This window comes from Pristiophorus japonicus, chromosome 27 (assembly GCF_044704955.1).
Source record: "Pristiophorus japonicus isolate sPriJap1 chromosome 27, sPriJap1.hap1, whole genome shotgun sequence".
NCBI lineage: Eukaryota > Metazoa > Chordata > Chondrichthyes > Pristiophoridae > Pristiophorus > Pristiophorus japonicus.
This window is the reverse complement of record NC_092003.1, coordinates 22,132,559-22,151,140: the sequence shown is the minus strand read 5'-3', so window position 1 is coordinate 22,151,140 and position 18,582 is coordinate 22,132,559. Positions and strand designations below refer to the sequence as shown.

Here is an 18,582-nt window from a genome sequence, read left to right as displayed (position 1 = left end):
AAACGGGTCCCCTCCCTCAATTATTTTTCTTCTACATTAATGACTGTATTTGATGCCGTTTCCTGCTCTCACCCTGAACTTGAAAATTTCATTAACTTTGCATCCAATTTCCACACTTCCCTTACCTTCACATGGTCCACCTCCAACTCTTCCCCTCCCTTCCTCGAATTATCCGTCTCCATCTCTGGGGATAGGCTTTTGACCAGTGTTTACTATAGGCCCACTGAACTCGCACAGCTACATAGACTACATGTCCATTCTCCCAGTTTCTCAATCTCCGTCGCATCTCATCTGACGATGCTACATTTCACACCATTGCCTCAGAAATATCTTCTTTTTTATCGACGGTGGTTAACATGGCCCTCGACAGTTTATGTTCTATTTCCAACACCTTGGCGCTCACCCTTTTCCCTGCCTCTCAGAACTATGACAGTGTTCGCCTTGTCCTCACATTTCACCCCATCAGCATCCACGTACAATGGATTATCCTTCGCCACCTTGAATCACAGCCTCCATCATTTCCACCACCTCCAGCATGAGCCAAGCACCAAACATATCTTGCTCTCAGCATTCCGAAGGGACTGCTCCCTCTGCGACATGCTGGTCCAGTCCGCAGTCAACCCCAGCACCCCCTTCCCTTCCCACGGCACCTTTGCATGCAAGCACAGGAGAGACAACACCTGTCCTTTTCCCTCTTCCCTTCCCACTATCTAGGGCCCCAAATACTCCTTCCATGTGAAATAGCGATTTACTTTTACATCTTTCAAATTATTATACTCTATTCGCTGCTCACGATGTGGTCTCCTTGATATTACGGTGGCCAAGCATGGATTGGGTGATTGTTTGGCAGAGCACCTTTGTTCAATCCGCACATGTGACCTTGAGCTTCCAGTTCCACGTCACTTCACCTATCCACAGCATTCTCACTCTGACCTCTCTGTTCTCGAATTCCTAAACTGTTCCAATGAAGCTCCACGCAAGCTCGAGGCAAAGCACCTCACCTTTCGTTTAGGCACTCTACAGCCTTCTGGACTCAGAATCGAGCGCAGAAATTTTAGAGCATAACCTCTGCCAATCTTTGGCTCCCTTTCTCCACACCCGCCCCCTCAGACCCTGTTTCTTTCTGTTTTTCTCATTTTGTCCAGTGGCAGTTCTTCATTATCCCACCTTTCACAGCCAATCTCCACTAAAGATTTTCTAACTCCTGGCATTACCATTTGAATTGGGGCCATCATCTCTTTTGTCTCTCTAATTTATCCTTTCTTCCAACCTACCACAGACATTCCTTTTTGTTATTTCAGTGCTTGTTAAGAATCTGTAATTTTTGAACACTCTCCCGTTCTGACGAAGGGTCATCGAACCGAAACCTAACTCTGCTTCCTGTCCACAGATACTGCATGACCTAATGACATTTCCAGCATTTTCTGCTTTTATTCAATACTAAGGAGGGCTGTAATAAATTAAAAGAAGACATTGTAGAATATGTATATACTGGACAAATACAGCTTACCACAGATAAATGTGAGCTATTACATTTTGGTAGGAAGACTAGTAAGATCACATCTAACTTTCAAAATAAGAATTTAATTAATGTAGTGGAGTAAAGGGAACTGGGAATACATATACACATGTCACTAAATGTGTCTACACAAACTAATATGCCATAAAATCAAATCGATCGCTAGCTTTCATTTCTACAGTGATAGAATTGATAAATGGCGAAGTTATGCTAAACCTGTATTTAACTTGGTTAGACCATACTTAAGAGTACTATGTAGAGTTCTGTTCGCCATATAATAAAATTGATATAGAGGCACTGACGATGGTACCCGAAATGTGCGGGTACAGCTATCAGGAAAGAATGATTTTCTCGAAAAATAGGGAATGTTGAAGGGCCACTTAATTGAGGTTAAAAAATCATGAAAGATTTTGATAGAGAATGATTCCATTTGTGGGGAAGAGCAAAACTACAGGGAATTCAAATATATAATATAATATATATATGGCCAATAATATAAGATAATCATCAAGAAATCTAAGTCTAAGGATAAGGGGTAAGCCATTTAGGACCGAGATGAGGAGAAACTTCTTCACCCAGAGAGTGGTGAACCTGTGGAATTCTTTACCACAGAAAGTTGTTGAGGCCAATTCACTAAATATATTCAAAAAGGAGTTAGATGTAGTCCTTACGACGAGGGGGATCAAGGGATATGGCGAGAAATCAGGAATGGGGTACTGTAGTTGCATGTTCAGCCATGAACTCATTAAATGGCAGTGCAGGCTCGAAGGGCCGAATGGCCTACTCCTGCACCTATTTTCTATGTTTCTATGTTTCTATGTAAATCAAATAGAGAGTTCAGAAGAAACTTCTTTACCCAGAGAGTGGTGATAATGTGGAACTCGCTACCAGAGAGAGTGTTTGAAGCGAATCGTGTAGATGCATTTAAGGGAAGGCTCGACAAGGATGTTGAAGACGAAGGGAATAGAGGATTATGCTGATACATTTAGATGAGAAAATACAAGACCAGGCTGGAGCGGCGCCTAAACGCCAGCATTGACTAGTCGGGACAAATGGTGTTTCTGTGTCACATATTTCATGTATTCCAACATAATCCTATTTAAATAACCATGCAGATTATTTCAAATTCGAATGTCCATTTTGTCATTTCAGTTCACAGCTAACTGAGCATTAAGTGCATATCGATGCCCTGATCTTACCAGCGAGCAATGCCCAGTTCCTGTATATACATAGCAAGTTAAATATATGTATGTATATATATATATATATATATATATATATATATATATATATAGATATACATATATACATATATACATATTCTGAATAACTTGGAAGGAAATCTCCAGAAATATGCCAAGTGGTTGTATGTGAATGTTCAGATCAGAAAGTAAATATTTGCTTTTTTATATTCATTCTTTGAATGTGGTTGTGGCTGGCAAGGCCATATTGTAATGCTCATCCTTAGTTGCACTTGAGCAGGTCTTGCTGAGGTTTATTCTTGAACCACTGCCGTCCGTGTGGTGATGTTACTCCCACAGTACTACTATATATGATGTCGAGTTTATTTAGCGAGCGGCAATGAAGGGACGGCACTATATGTCCAAGTCAGGATGGTGCGTCACTTGGCAGAGAGTTGGAGGTGGTGATGTTGCCATGCATCTGCTGCCCTGGTCCTGCTTTGTTGCTAGGTGGTAGACTTCTAAATGTTGGGAGGTGCTGTCCAAATAGTGTTGGCGAGTTGGCACTACTTACAGTGTATCCTGTAAGTAGTACACACTGCAGCCGAAGTGCGCTGGTGATGGAGGGAGTGAATGTTTAAGTGGTGGATGGGGTGCCGCTCAAGCAGATTGCTTTGTTCTGGAGAGCATCGTGCAACTTTCGAGTTATTGGAGCTACACCCATCCAGGGAAGTGGGGAGCATTCCAACACACGCCAGACTTGTTCCATGTAGAAGGGGGAAAGGCTTAAGGCAATCAGAAGGTGAACGACTCGCAGACTGCCCAGGATCTGACCTGCTCGTTTAGCCATATTATTTCTGTGGCTGGAGCCAGGTAAGTTTCTGGTTAATGGTGACACCCAAGGATGTTGATTGTGGGGTTTCGGCGATGGGAATGCCGTTGAATGTGACGGGGTGGTGGTTAGACTCTCAATTGTTGGAGACAGTTATTGCCTTGCACTTTTGTGATGTGCACGCTACTTGCCACTTATCAGCTCAAGCCTGAAGGTTCACCATGTCTTGCTGCATGCGAGCATGGAATGCTTCATTATCTGAGAATTTGTCAATGGATCCGAGCATAGTGCATTTTTCAGCGAACATCCCCATTTCTGACCTTATGATAAAGGAAGGTCATTGATGAAGCAGTTGACGAGTGTGGGCGTAGGTCACTGTCCTGAGAAGCTACTGCGTCGTTGTCCTGGGGCTATCAACTGAATCCAACAACCACAAACATTTTCTTTTATGATATCTAGTACTTCAACCAATTGACATTTCCCCCGTTTCATCTGATTCTCATTATCTTCTGTCTTATTGTCTACATTACAACAGTAACTACTCTTCGAAAGTATTTAATTTGTTGCAAAGAGCTTTGGGACATCCTCTGGTCGTACTGCACTGCATATTTCCTTGGAGCCACATTCGGTCTAATACAGACTTGATTTGCATTAGTCTGTATTAGACTAATGCATATCACTTCATCTCAATAATTCAGCTCTGATTTAGATGTGTGAATCAAGACTGTAAAGAGATCTGGAGCTGAGTGGTTCTGTAGGAATCCAAACTGTTTATTGATGTTTAGTGTGTATTAGCAATGCTGATGGCTTCTTACAGCACTTGGTGGTGGATTGTGAGTAGTCCGATGCTGCTGTAATTAACAATGGTGGGTGTGCCGGGTTTGTTTGTGGACACGATATACATCAGCAGTTTAAATGCCAATGGCGGAATTTAGGGACATACAGGAACATACGAACAAGAATAATCCATTCAGCCCCTTGAGCACGTTCTCGCATTCAATTACATCATGGCTGATCTGTATTTTAGCTCCCGTTGCCCACTTTGCTTCGTTACACCTTAATAGCCTTACCTAGCAATAATCTACCAATGTCGTTTATTTAAAATATTCAATTAATAGTTTCAATAGGTTATTGAGAAGTGTTCCAGATTTAAACGAACCTTTGGGTGAATAAATGTTCCTGACTTCATCCGTTAATGGCCGAGCTTTAATTTTAAGCTTGCATCCACTTGCTCTGGAATCGCCAGTAGCAGAAATATTTTATCTCTAATCAGCTTATCAAATCCTTTCATCATATTACACACCTACATTATGCCACTGCCTTCTATTCTATGCACAAGCCTAATCTGCGCAATCTGCCCATATTATGTAACTTTTTAGCCCCGTATCACTGTGGCTAAACTGTGTTGCATTCCATCCAAGCATAATATATCCTTCCTGAGGTGCAGTGCCCAGAACTGATTAGATTCCAGTGCCTGAATGGACTACTCTTGTTATTGTGTTCATATGCATGTGGTGCAGTATTGTTGCTTCACCTGGTTAGGGCCTTATATTTGACGTGCTGCTTTTCGACACGTCCCGTTGTGCCAGGGCTGGTCCCCTGACATGAGGAGGAGTGATCCATATGCCGGTCCTTGAGATTACAGATTGTGGTGAGATACAACGTCGCTGCTCTGATGGCCTACAGCACCTCGTGGATGCCTAGTTTCAAGCATCTACATCTGTTCTTTACATATCACACTTAGCGCTGCTAGTTACGTGCAAATCGATGGTGAAAACTGGACTGGGCTGCTGCCAATGCTGTCATGGACAGATGCATCCACGAAAGGTAGAGGAAGAAGTCGAGTATGGTCTTTCTTCGTATTGGTTCCCTCATCACCTACTGCATGCCCAGTCTGGCAGTTAGATCCTACGGGACAGTGGCGGTACTTTTGAGCCACTCTTCCTTTTGCAACTTGAATACCGCCGCCATGTGTATATTATATGCCCTCATTTTTTCCGTCAAGTACTTTCCACCATTGCAAAGTGACGTATCTTTAGTGTCCACCACCCAGAGTAAATGCTGTGCATTTTCGCTCCTCATTGCTTCTTCCAGGTGGTGTTCAACATGGAGGAGTTCGGGAGGTCCGTGAGTTCGGGAGGTCCGAGAGTTCGGGAGGTCCGTGAGTCCGAGAGGTCCGGAGGTCCGAGAGTTTGGAAGTTACATGTTTAACCTGTAGTCCGGAGCAACGGCGAGGCCTATAAAGGGCCCAGCATCAGCGAGGAGCAGCGGCAGCCGTGGAGGAGTGGCGAGGACTATAAAAAGCCGAGCGACAGCAAGGAGCTAGCTGCAGCTGCAGGGGTGAAAAGTAAGAAAGAAGTAAAATTTAATCGAAGTGTGACATCACAGCCAAGTGGGTAAGTAATTGGCTGGTTGACTGGTGAGAGGTTTCTTTTTACTTATATTTTTTATTTTCTTAGCAGTAAGAAACCTTGTCACTGTTGCCAAATTAAGTAATTTAAGGGTTAATTCATGGTAGGAGAGCCCAGACCCGTGTCATGCTCTTCTTGTGCGAAATGAGAAGTCAGGGACGCTCCCAATGTCCCTGAATACTAAGTGTGCAGGAAGTGTATCCAGCTGCAGCTCCTGACAGACCGCATTGTGGCACTGGAGTCGCACATGGACTCGCACTGGAGCATCAACGATGCTGAGGATGTCATGAATAGCACGTTTAGCGAGTTGGTCACACCGCAGGTAAAGGTTAGCCAGGCAGATAGGGAATGGGTGACCATCAGGAAGAGCAGAGGAAGGAAGGAAGTGCAGGGGTCCCCTGCGGTCATCTCCCTCCAAAACAGATATACCACCTTGGGTACTTTTGGGAGAGATCGCCAATCAGGGGAAGGCAGCATCAGCCAAGATCTTGGCACCATGGGTGGCACTGCTGCGCAGGAGGGCCGGAAAAAGAGTGAGAGAGCTATAGTGGTAGGGGGTTCTATTTTAAGAGGAATAGATAGGCCTTTCTGGGGCTGCAATCGAGATTCCAGGATGGTATGTTGCCTTCCTCCCTGGTGCAAGAGTCAAGGATGTCTAGGAGCGGTTGAAGGGCATTCTGGAGGGGGAGGGTAAATAGCCAGTTGTCGTGGTGGATATAGGTACCAACGATAGCACGTTTAGTGAGTTGGTCACACCACAGGTAAAGGTTACACAGGCAGATAGGGAAGAGCAGTGGAAGGAAGGAAGAAAGCGAGAAGAGGGCAGCAGCATAGAGTGGCATTTGTGAGTTTGGTAAGTGGGTGAGTTTTAAGGGTTATTCTCTTTAAACCATTTGGAGGCTGGAGTAAATTGTTAGTGGCAATTGCCAGCAGCTTCTAAGTAAGTAGCAATTTAATTTAAAGGGGAAAAGTTAAATGGCTGGGAATCTTTCAGGTTTAGGCAGAGAAAAACAAGGTAACTCTCCAGTAGGAGGCAATTAGCAGCTAGTTAAAACCAGTTCTGTAAACGACTGACCAGTAGTGAGTCATCTGACCTAGATACAGTTTAAAAAGAGGCAGCTCGTGCAGCAGCATAGAGTGGCATTTGTGAGTTTAGTAAGTGGGTGAGTTCAGGTAAGCGGGGGTGGCAGGTGCTCTTTTGCCTTTTTTTCCTACCAGTGCTGACACTAGAGCAGCTGATAAGTAGTGCGAGAGTAGGAGGCAGAGGCCGAGACCAGCCCAACTAGCTGCAGACAAAGATAGAGGGGTGCTAAATAGAGAGGTGACGTCACAGCCAAGCTGGTAAGTGGTTGGTTGTTCGACCGGTAAATATAACTCTCTTTTAGACTGACTTTTAGATTGGTTTAATTGGCAGCGAACTACTAAGTAGCTGTTTGGTGTTGAAGTAAATTTTAGTAAGTATATTAATTTAAGGGTTAAGTCATGGCAGGAGAACTCGGACCCGTGTCATGCTTCTCCTCTGCTATGTGGGAAATCAGGGGCGCTTCCAGTGTCCCTGACTACTATCTGTGCGGGAAGTGTGTCCAGCTGCAGCTCCTGACAGACCGCATGATGGCACTGGAGCTGCGGATGGACTCACTCTGGAGCTTGCGCGATGCTGAGAATGTTGTGGATAGCACATTTAGTGAGTTGGTCACACCGCAGGTAAGGGTTGGGACCAGTAGTGAATGGTTGACCAAGAGACAAGGCAAGAGCAGGAAGGTAGTGCAGGAGTCCCCTGTGGTCATCTCCCTCCAAAACAGATATACCGTTTTGGATACTGTTGAGGGAGATGACTTACCAGGGGAAGGCACCAGCAGCGAGGTTCATGGCATCATGGGTGGCCCTGCTGCACAGAAGTGTGGGAAAAAGATTGGGAGAGCTATAGTGATAGGGGACTCTATTGTAAGGGGAATAGATAGGAGTTTCTGTGGCCGCAGCCGAGACTCCAGGATGGTATGTTGCCTCCCTGGTGCAAGGGTCAAGGATGTCTTGGAGCGGCTGTAGAGCATTCTGGAGAGGGAGGGTGAACAACCAGTTGTCGTGGTACATGTAGGTACCAACGATATAGGAAAGAAACGGGAAGAGGTCCTACAAGCTGAATTTAGGAGCTAGGAGTTAAATTAATAAGTAGTAGCTCAAAGGTAGTAAATCTCTAGATTGCTACTAGTGCCACGTGCTAATCAGAGTAGAGGAAGCAGGATAGATAGGTTAAATACGTGGCTTGAGCAGTGGTGCAAGAGGGAGGGATTCAAATTCCTGGGACATTGGAAACAATTCTGGGGGAAGTGGGACCTGTACAAAAGGGACGGGCTGCACTTAGGCAGGACTGGAACTGATGTCCTAGTGGTAACATTTGCTAATGCAGTTCGGGAGTGTTTAAACTAATATGGCAGGGTGATGGGAACCTATGCAGTGAGACAGGGCGAAGTAATATGGAGTCAGAAACAGATGGTAGAAAGGTAAAAAGCAATAGTGGAAGGCCGAGTAAACAAAGACAAGAAGCAAAAAGGGCCACACTACATCATAATTCTAAAAGGACAAAGGGTGTTGAAAAAACAAGCCTGAAGGCTTTATGTCTTAATGCAAGGAGTATCCGTAATAAAGTGGATGAATTAACTGTGCAAATAGATGTTAACAGATATGATGTGATTGGGATTACAGAGGCTCCAGGATGATCAGGGCTGGGAACTCAACATCCAAGGATATTCAATATTCAGGAAGGATAGAATAAAAGAAAAAGGAGGTGGGGTAGCATTGCTGGTTAAAGAGGAGATTAATGCAATAGTTAGGAAGGACATTAGCTTGGATGATGTGAATCTATATGGGTAGAGCTGCAGAACAACAAAGGGCAAAAAACGTTAGTGGGAGTTGTGTACAGACCTCCAAACAGTAGTAAAGATGTTAGGGAGGGCATCAAACAGGAAATTAGGGGTGCATGCAATAAAGGTGCAGCAGTTATCATGGGTGAATTGAATATAGATTGGGCTAACCAAACTGGAAGATATATAGTGGAGGAGGATTTCCTGGAGTGCATAAGGGATGGTTTTCTAGACCAATATGTCGAGGAACCAACTCGGGAGGAGGCCATCTTAGACTGGGTGTTGTGTAATGAGAGAGGATGAATTAGCAATCTCGTTGTGCGAGGCTACTTGGGGAAGAGTGACCATAATATGGTGGAATTCTACATTAGGATGGAGAATAAAACAGTTAATTCAGAGACCATGATCCAGAAATTAAAGAAGGGTAGCTTTGAAGGTATGAGGCGTGAATTGGCTAGAATAGATTGGCGAATGATACTTAAGGGGTTGAGAGTGGATGGGCAATGGCAGACATTTCGAGACTGCATGGATGAACTATAACAATTGTACATCTCTGTCTGGCATAAAAATAAACAAGCGAAGGTGGTTCAACCGTGGCTATCAAGGGAAATCAGGGATAGTATTAAAGCCAAGGAAGTGGCATACAAATCGGCCAGAAATAGCAGCGAACCCGGGGACTGGGAGAAATTTAGAACTCAGCAGAGGAGGACAAAGTGTTTGATTAGGGCAGAGAAAATAGAGTACGAGAGGAAGATTGCAGGAAACATTGAGACGGACTGCAAAAGCTTCTATAGGTATGTAAAGAGAAAAAGGTTAGTAAAGATAAACGTAGGTACCCTGCAGTCAGAATCAGGGGAAGTCATAACGGGGAACAAAGAAATGGCAGACCAATTTAACAAGTACTTTGGTTCGGTATTCACTAAGGAGGACACAAACAACCTTCCGGATATAAAAGGGGTCAGAGGGTCGAGTAAGAAGGAGGAACTGAGGGAAATCTTTATTAGTCGGGAAATTGTGTTCGGGAAATTGATGGGATTGAAGGCCGATAAATCCCCAGGGCCTGATGGACTTAAGCAGGTGGCCTTGGAAATAGCGGATGCATTGACAGTCATTTTCCAACATTCCGTAGACTTTGGATCAGCTCCTATGGAGTGGAGGGTAGTCAATGTAACCCTACTTTTTAAAAAAAGTAGGGAGAGAGAAAACAGGGAATTATAGACCGGTCAGCCTGACAGCGGTAGTGAGTAAAATGATGGAATCAATTATTAAGGATGTCATAGCAGTGCATTTGGAAAGAGGTGACATGATAGGTCCAAGTCAGCATGGATTTGCGAAAGGGAAATCATGCTGGACAAATCTTCTGGAATTTTTTGAGGATGTTTCCTGTAGAGTGGACAAGGGAGAACCAGTTGATGTGGTGTATTTGGACTTTCAGAAGGCTTTCGACAAGGTCCCACACAAGAGATTAATGTGCAAAGTTAAAGCACATGGGATTGGGGGTAGTGTGCTGACGTGGATTGAGAACTGGTTGGCAGACAGGAAGCAAAGAGTAGGAGTAAATGGGTACTTTTCAGAATGGTAGGCAGTGACTAGTGGGGTACCGCAAGGTTCTGTGCTGGGGCCCCAGCTGTTTACACTGTACATTAATGATTCAGACGAGGGGATTAAACGTAGTATCTCCAAATTTGCGGATGACACTAAGTTGGGTGGCAGTGTGAGCTGCGAGAAGGATGCTATGAGGCTGCAGAGTGACTTGGATAGGTTAGGTGAGTGGGAAAATGCATGGCAGATGAAGTATAATGTGGATAAATGTGAGGTTATCCACTTTGGTGGTAAAAACAGAGAGACAGACTATTATCTGAATGGTGACAGATGAGGAAAAGGGGAGGTGCAACGAGACCTCTGTGTCATGGTACATCAGTCATTGAAGGTTGGCATGCAGGTACAGCAGGCGGTTAAGAAATCAAATGGGATGTTGGCCTTCATAGCGAGAGGATTTGAGTACAGGGGCAGGGAAGTGTTATTACAGTTCTACAGGGCCTTGGTGAGGCCACACCTGGAGTATTGTGTCCAGTTTTGGTCTCCTAACTTGAGGAAGGACATTCTTGCCATTGAGGGAGTGCAGCGAAGGTTCACCAGACTGATTCCCGGGGTGGCAGGACTGACATATCAAGAAAGACTGGATCAACTGGGCTTGTATTCACTGGAGTTCAGAAGAATGAGAGGGGATCTCATTGAAACGTTTAAAATTCTGACGGGTTTAGACCGGTTAGATGCAGGAAGAGTGTTACCAATGTTGGGGAAGTCCAGAACCAGGGGTCACAGTCTAAGGATAAGGGGTAAGCCATTTAGGACCGAGATGAGGAGAAACTTCTTTACCCAGGGAGTGGTGAACCTGTGAAATTCTCTACCACAGAAACTTGTTGAGGCCAATTCACTAAATATATTCAAAAAGGAGTTAGATATAGTCGTTACTACTCGGGGGATCAAGAGTTATGGCGAGAAAGCAGGATTGGGGTACTGAAGTTGCATGTTCAGCCATGAACTCATTGAATGGCGGTGCAGGCTCGAAGGGCCGAATGGCCTACTCCTGCACCTATTTTCTATGTTTCTATGTTTCTATGATGTCCTACAAGTTGAATATAGGGAGCTATAAGTTAAATTAAAAAGTAGGACCTCAAAAGTAGTAATCTCAGGATTGCTACCAGTGCCACGTGCGTAGAAATAGCTGAATAGCTAAGATGAATATATGGCTTATGGAATGGTGTAAGAGGGATGGATTCAAATTCCTGGGACAGTGGAACCGGTTCTGGGGGATGTGAGACGGTTTGCACCTGGGCAGGACTGGAACCAATGTCCTCGGGGGAATGTTTGCTATTGCAGTGGGGAGGATTTAAACTAATTGGGCAGGGGAATAGGAACCAATGCAGGGAGACAGAGGGAAGTAAAATGGTGTTAGAAGCAAAAGGTATAAAGGAGAAAAGTAAAAGTGAAGGGCAGAAAAATCAAAGACAAAAATCAAAAAGGGCCACATTACTACATAATTCTAAATGGACAAAGTTTGGTAAAAACAATCTGAAGGCTCTCTGTCTCAATGCGAGGAGCATTCGTCATAAGATGCATGAATGAACTGCACAGATAGCTGTTAACGGATATGATGTAATTGGGATTACGGAGACATGGCTGCAGGGTGACCAGGTCTGGGAACTCAACATCCAAGGGTATTCAAGAAAGATAGACTGAAAGGAAAAGGAGGTGGTGTAGCGTTGCTGGTTAAAGAGGAGATTAACGCAATAGTAAGGAAGGACATTAACGTGGATGAGATGGCATCTGTATGTGTAGAGCTGCGGAACACCAAAGGGCAGAAGACACTGGTGGGATTTGTCTACAGACCAGCAAACAGTCATAGTGAGGTTGGGGATGGCATTAAACAGGAAATTAGGGAAGCGTGCAATAAAGGTACAGCAGTCAACATGGGTGACTTTAACCTACATATAGATTGGGCAAAACAAACTGGTAGCAATATGGTGGAGGAGGATTTCCTGGAGTGTATAAGGGATGGTTTTCTGGAACAATATGTCGAGGAACCAACGAGAGAGCTCGCCATCCTAGATTGGGTGTTGTGTAATGAGAGAGGATTAATTTGCAATCTTATTGTGTGAAGCCCCTGGAGGAAGAGTGACCATAATATGGTAGAATTCTTCATGAAGATGGAGAGTGACACAATTAATTCAGAGACTAGAGTTCTGAACTTAAAGAATGGTAACTTCGAGGGTATGAGTCGTGATTTGGCTAGGATAGACTGGCAAGTGACACTTAAAGGCTTGACGCTGGATAGGCAATGGCAGACATTTAAAGATCACATGAATGAACTTCAACAACTGTACATCCCTGTCTGGCATAAAAATAAAATGCGGTAGGTGGCTCAACCGTGGCTTACAAGGTAAATTGGGGATAGTGTTAAATCCAAGTAAGAGCCATATAAATTGGCCAAAAAAGAAGCAACACTGACGATTGAGAAAATTAGAATTGAGTAGAGGAGGTCAAAGAGTTTAATTAGGAGGGAGAAAATAGAATACGAGAGTAAGCTTGAAGGGAACATAAAAACTGACTGCTAAAGCTTCTATAGATACGTGAAGAGAAAAAGATTATTGAAGACAAATGTAGGTCCCTTACAGTCAGGATCAGGTGAATTTATAATGGGGAACAAAGAAATAGCACACCAACTGAACAAATACTTTGGTTCTGACTTCACTGAGGAAGACACAAATAACCTTCTGGAAATACTCGGGGACCGAAGGTCTAGTGAGAAACAGGAACTAAAGGAAATCCTTATTAGTCAGGAAATTGTGTTCGGAAAATTGATGGGATTGAAGGCCGATAAATCCCCAGGGCCTGATAGTCTGCATCCCAGAGTACTTAAGGAAGTGGCCCTAGAAATAGTGGATGCAGGGGTGGTCATTTTCAAACATTCTATACACTCTGCATCAGTTCATATGGACTGTAGAGTAACTAATGTAACCCCGCTTTGTAAAACAAAGGAGGGAAAGAGAAAACAGGGAATTATAGACAGGTCAGCCTGACATCGGTTGTGGGGAAAATGTTGAAATCAATTATTAAAGAAGTAATAGCAGATCATTTGCAAACCAGTGATAGGATCGGTCCTAGTCAGCATGGATTTAAGAAAGGGAAATCATGCTTGACAATTTTCTAGTATATTTTGAGGATGTAACTAGTAAAGTGGACAAAGGGGAGCCAGTGGATGTGGTGTATTTAGAATTTCAAAAGGCTTTTGACAAGGTCCCACACAAGAGATTAGTGTGCAAAATCAAAGCACATGATATTGGGAATAATGTATTGACGTGGATAGAGAACTGGTTGGCAGACATGAAGCAAAGAGTCGAAATAAAAGGGTAATTTTCAGAATGGCTAGCAGTGAATAGTGGGGTACCGCAAACTTCAATGCTGGGACGCCAGCTATTAACAATAGACATTAATGATTTAGACGAAGGAATTGAATGAAATATCTCCAAGTTTGCAGATGACACTAAGCTGCGTGGCAGTGTGAGCTGTGAGGAGAATGCTAAGGGGTTGCACCTGATTTGGACAGGTTAGGTGCATGGGAAAATAAATGGCAGATGCTGTATAATATAGATAAATGTGAGGTTATTCATTTTGGTGGTAAAAACAAGAAGGCACATTATTATCTGAATGGTGACAGATTAGTAAAAAGGGAGGTGCAACGAGACCTGGGTGTCATGGTACATCAGTCATTGAAAGTTGGCATGCAGGTATAGCAGGCAGTAAAGAAAGCAAATGGTATGTTGTCCTTCATAGCGAGAGGATTTCTGCATAGGAGCAGGGAGGTCTTACTGCAGTTGTACAGGGCCTTGGTGAGGCCACATCTTGAATATTGTGTACAGTTTTTGTCTCCTAATTTGAGAAAGGACATTCTTGCTACTGAGGGAATGCAGCAAAGCTTCACCAGACTGATGCCCGGGATGACAGGACTCAATATGAAAAAAGATTGGATCGACCAGTCTTGTATTCAATGGATATTTAGAAGAATGTGAGGGGATCTCATAGAAACATGTAAAATTCTGACGGGATTGGACAAACTTGATACAGGAAGAACGTTCCCGATGTTGCGGAAGTCCAAAACCAGGGGTCACAGTCTAAGGATAAGGGGTAAGCCATCTAGGACCGAGATGAGGAAAACGTTCTTCACTCAGAGAGTTGCGCGCATTTGGAATGCTCTACCACAGAAAGTTGTAGAGGCCAGTTCGTTAGATATATTCAAAGGTGAGGTGATGTGGCGCTTACGGCTGAAGGGATCAAGGCCTATGGAGAGAAAGCAGGAATGAGGTACTGAAATGCATGATCAGCCATGATCATACTGAATAGTGGTGCAGGCTCCTGCACCTATTTTCTATGTTTCTTTGTTTCATCAGATGAGGGAGGACTGCAGGTGATAATGAGCAGCGGGTTTCCTTTCCCTCGTTTCACCTGAAACCATGACCTGTAATGGGGTACGAAGCCAACGTTCAGGAATCCGATAGCAGCTCCCCATTGCTGTATTTCATTGTACCAACATCTCTGTTCGGTCTGTTCTGCTGGTGGGACATGACATACCCAGGGATGGTGATGGAGGTGTTTGGGAACTTGACTGATAGGTATGATTTTGGGAATATTTCTATCAAGCTGTTGATAATTAGTCTGTGAAGCCGCTCTCCCATCTCTGGGCACTGGTCCCCAGATGTTAGTGAGATGGAATTTGCAAGATAGACTGTCCTGGGTGCACCTTTGTTGTCAACAAATTCAATGCCAATTTCACAACCCAATGGTTCATCCGGTTCTTTTGTTCCTTTCTAGCTGTTTGATTCAACTGCCTGGTTCCATATGCCCTTTCAGAGGGCAATTAAGAGTCAACCACATTGGTGCGTGATTGGAGTCACATATAGGCCAGAACGGGTAAGGACAACAGATTCTCCTCTCTAACTGACATAACGTTTCCCTTCAACACTGCGTGACATCGATTTTATACATTCTACTGCATCAAAAATAAAATTAAATTCGACTACGTTATATTGCTTCTTCAATGACAGGACTAACATTAAAATTGATCTCTCTAATCTACTTCTTTAGTGTTTGTATCTAACGTAAATGGTGATGTTACCGAACCTGTTTGTTCAATGACTGTAACTAACATTAATGGTGATGTCATTTAACCTGATGGTTCAATGACTAATGGTTATGTTATCTAATTGTGGCTCGGGGGGGATTAACAGCAGGTATAATTAAGGATCCTTTGAATGTCGAACAGAGCGTGAGTAGGATCCCAGAAGAACATCGCTGCTTCGCACAGAAAATGCACGCCCCGCCCAGAGGCCTTGTATATGCCATTTACTATACTGTTCTTGCCGCTATCGCGATTCCAGGTAAAGTATCACGTTAAATTATTTATTGTCTAATAATTATTCGCCTGTATCTCAAGGCTGCTGAAATACTAATGTTCTGGTATGATCAGCAGAATGATACCGCGGATTAGAGTCATAACTTAGAAGAACAATTTGCACAAACGTGGGTTGTATTGCTGTTTATAGAAGATTAACAGTTGTTGAAGATGATTAAAGACTTTGGTCAGATCGATAGACAGGAACATTTCCACCGGTGGAGAATCCAGAAGAAGGGTGCATGACCTTAAAATTAGAGCTAGGGATGATAACAGGAAGCACTTGTTCACACAAAGGTTAGTGCCAATGTGAACACTCGCCCGCAAACATCTGTTGTACCTAGTTCAATTGAAAATGTTTAAATTCATGTTGATAGATTTGTGTTAGGCAAGTTTAGTAAGGGAGATAAAATTGTAACGGATAAATGGAATGAAGATGCAAATCAGCCATGATCGCATTTAATGGCAAAACAGACTCGAGGGGTTTAATGTCCTCCTCCTGTTCCTCTGTTCCTAATCTGCTCGTCGGCTGTGAAACAAACAGTGAACTCCAACAGGCGTAATATTGCGGACAATGCAGAAACCCTCCCCATCTGTTCAAAGATATTCCCACCATTCAACTGAAGAGACCCCGCAGAATGTGAGTGGAAGATAGGGATGGTGAATGTGATCTTCTGACCTTTTCAGAATTGAACACACCATGGCCAAATGGAGGGACATCAATTAATAGATATGGCTCTAGGAATGACAGGTAACTGCAATTTTTATTGCATTGACATTTTTTGTGTGGGACTTAATAACAAATTCAATTAGTTACCTGGATTCCAGAATTGTGTCCCCCTGGATGAGTTGGTTACTTGTTTTAATCACTAACTGTGTAAATAATTTATCAATCAACAACTGGTGAATGAATTCGATAAATAATGACGTTGCGATTTGGTTTTTGGAATGAACTTATTGAATGTAAGTTATAGCTCAAAGTGCAATTGATATTTCAGAACAATGTAATAAGCCCATTCCGGGCTCCTGCTCCCATTCATTTGCTTTGTCTGGACTATTGAGGAAGGGCCGGCACATGTCCTGCTGCTCTGAACAATATTATTTTCACAACCAATGCCGCCATTCCTAGTCTAACTGGATATTGATGTCAGTGCTGTTTGAGGGGCCTGGCTCAAACAGACTGGCTGATGAGTCTGTAAATGTGAAGCTGTTCTAATCCAGTGAGAGACCCGTGAGGGGTGTGAAATCAAAACAAGGCTCCACAATCCTTGTTTCATTGACATGTATTTGTATTTTTATTCTATTCTTAAGTTGCTAATTGTGTTTTTTTAATCAATTGCCTTAAAACTGTTGTTTTTATTTATTGATTGATACTTATTGATTCATCAATATGCAATCATCTCTGTTAAATTATTTAAACTTTGTATTTATTTTCATGGATTTGTTTTCCCTATGAGTTTAAATATTATTTTTCTTTCAGCTGAAGTTTCTGACCTGACTCTGCTCCACCATAGATATTTATATCAGTTTCCAGCACTTCAATTACCAAAGCTGGAAACTAGCATCATAGGAACAGGAGAAGACATTGATCCCCTCGAGCCTGTTCCGCCGGTCAATTAGATCATGCCTGATTTGTAAAAAAAAATCATATTATTACGATCAATATATTACGTCTGCTGCAAGCATCTTCGGATACATTTTATACCTCTCTCTTTCTTAGTCAATTTAGTGGCGATTGTGATCTTGTCCCGAGGAAGGTGCGGTCTCTCAAGATGTATCACTCGGTACCTGGTGTCCATGGCGGTGACAGATCTCCTGGTCATTATAACTGCTGTGATGTTAAATCGGATTCCGGGTATTTATTTTCCAGGTAGCTTCCTGTCGATTACTCCCGTGTGCAGTCTAAGTATTACTTTAATTTACGCATCGAGAGACAGTTCTGTCTGGTTAACGGTCACTTTCACCTTCGATCGATATGTAGCCATTTGTTGCCAGAAGCTGAAGACTAAGTATTGTACTGAAAAAACTGCGGCCGTGGTTATAGGAACGGTTTGTACAGTGGGCTGTTTAATCAATATCCCTTGGTATTTTTTACACGAGCCCATGTACATAATTGACAATGTCCCGTGGTATTGCAGATTGAAGGAAATCCGCTATACTTCACCCGTATGGGCAGCTTTTCAATGGATTGACCGCATTTTAACACCTTGTGCCCCTTTCTTTCTGATTCTTATGCTCAATGCTCTGACTGTCAGACACATTCTCGTGGCCAGCACAGCCCGCCAGAGATTACGGACCGGCAGCAATGGAGAGAATCAGAGTGACCCAGAGATGCAGAGCCGGAGAAAATCCATGGTTTTACTCTTCGCCATCTCCGGCAGTTTCATCCTGCTGTGGATGGCTTATGTTGTGCAGTTCTTTTTTGAACGATTAATAATTAGTTATAAAATCGCAGGTTTCACTGACCCCAAATTCATTTTCCTAGAAAGTTCAAACATGCTCCAGCTTTTAAGCTGCTGCACAAACACTTTTATTTATGCCGTGACTCAGAGCAAATTTCGGGAAGAGTTCAAGAATATGGTGCAATATCCGCTAAATATAATAGGTAAATTAGTTACACAATGAAACTAATAAATTAAAGCCAAAGCTCTGCCATGTCCTGTTTTACATTTAGCAATTAAAGAATTTCCCCACTAGATAAGGATTAATGTGAACTGCAAACATTGCAACCATTGTGGCAAATATCAAAACAAATTAGCATAAGCATTAGAGTAGAGACAAGATTCAAACAGTAGAATGAGTCACGTGACTTTGGAGGGTATGGTT

General features: G+C 43.2%; 2 protein-coding genes across 2 annotated transcripts in view; both read left to right on the top strand.

Annotated features, from left to right (window-relative positions):
* LOC139239489 (probable G-protein coupled receptor 139) overlaps positions 1 to 14,814 on the top strand; it is a 44,714-nt gene extending 29,900 nt beyond the window's left edge. The window contains exons 3-5 of the mRNA XM_070868270.1: positions 5,627 to 5,693; positions 5,751 to 5,879; positions 14,756 to 14,814. Coding sequence (XP_070724371.1) covers positions 5,627 to 5,693; positions 5,751 to 5,879; positions 14,756 to 14,814 — 255 coding nt within the window. The remainder of the gene's footprint in view (positions 1 to 5,626; positions 5,694 to 5,750; positions 5,880 to 14,755) is intronic.
* An 858-nt stretch (positions 14,815 to 15,672) lies between these two features.
* Positions 15,673 to 18,381, top strand: LOC139239488 (probable G-protein coupled receptor 139). Its single transcript, XM_070868269.1, has 2 exons — positions 15,673 to 15,742; positions 17,477 to 18,381. The coding sequence occupies exons 1-2, from the start codon at positions 15,673 to 15,675 to the stop codon at positions 18,379 to 18,381; spliced, it is 975 nt and encodes a 324-aa protein (XP_070724370.1).
* Positions 18,382 to 18,582: the final 201 nt, after the last annotated feature.

Coding starts and splice junctions, on each gene's coding strand:
- LOC139239488 (XM_070868269.1), top strand. CDS start 15,673: ATGCACGCCCCGCCCAGAGGCCTTGTATATGCCATTTACTATACTGTT. Junction 15,743..17,476: donor TGCCGCTATCGCGATTCCAG/GTAAAGTATCAC, acceptor TCTCTTTCTTAG/TCAATTTAGTGGCGATTGTG.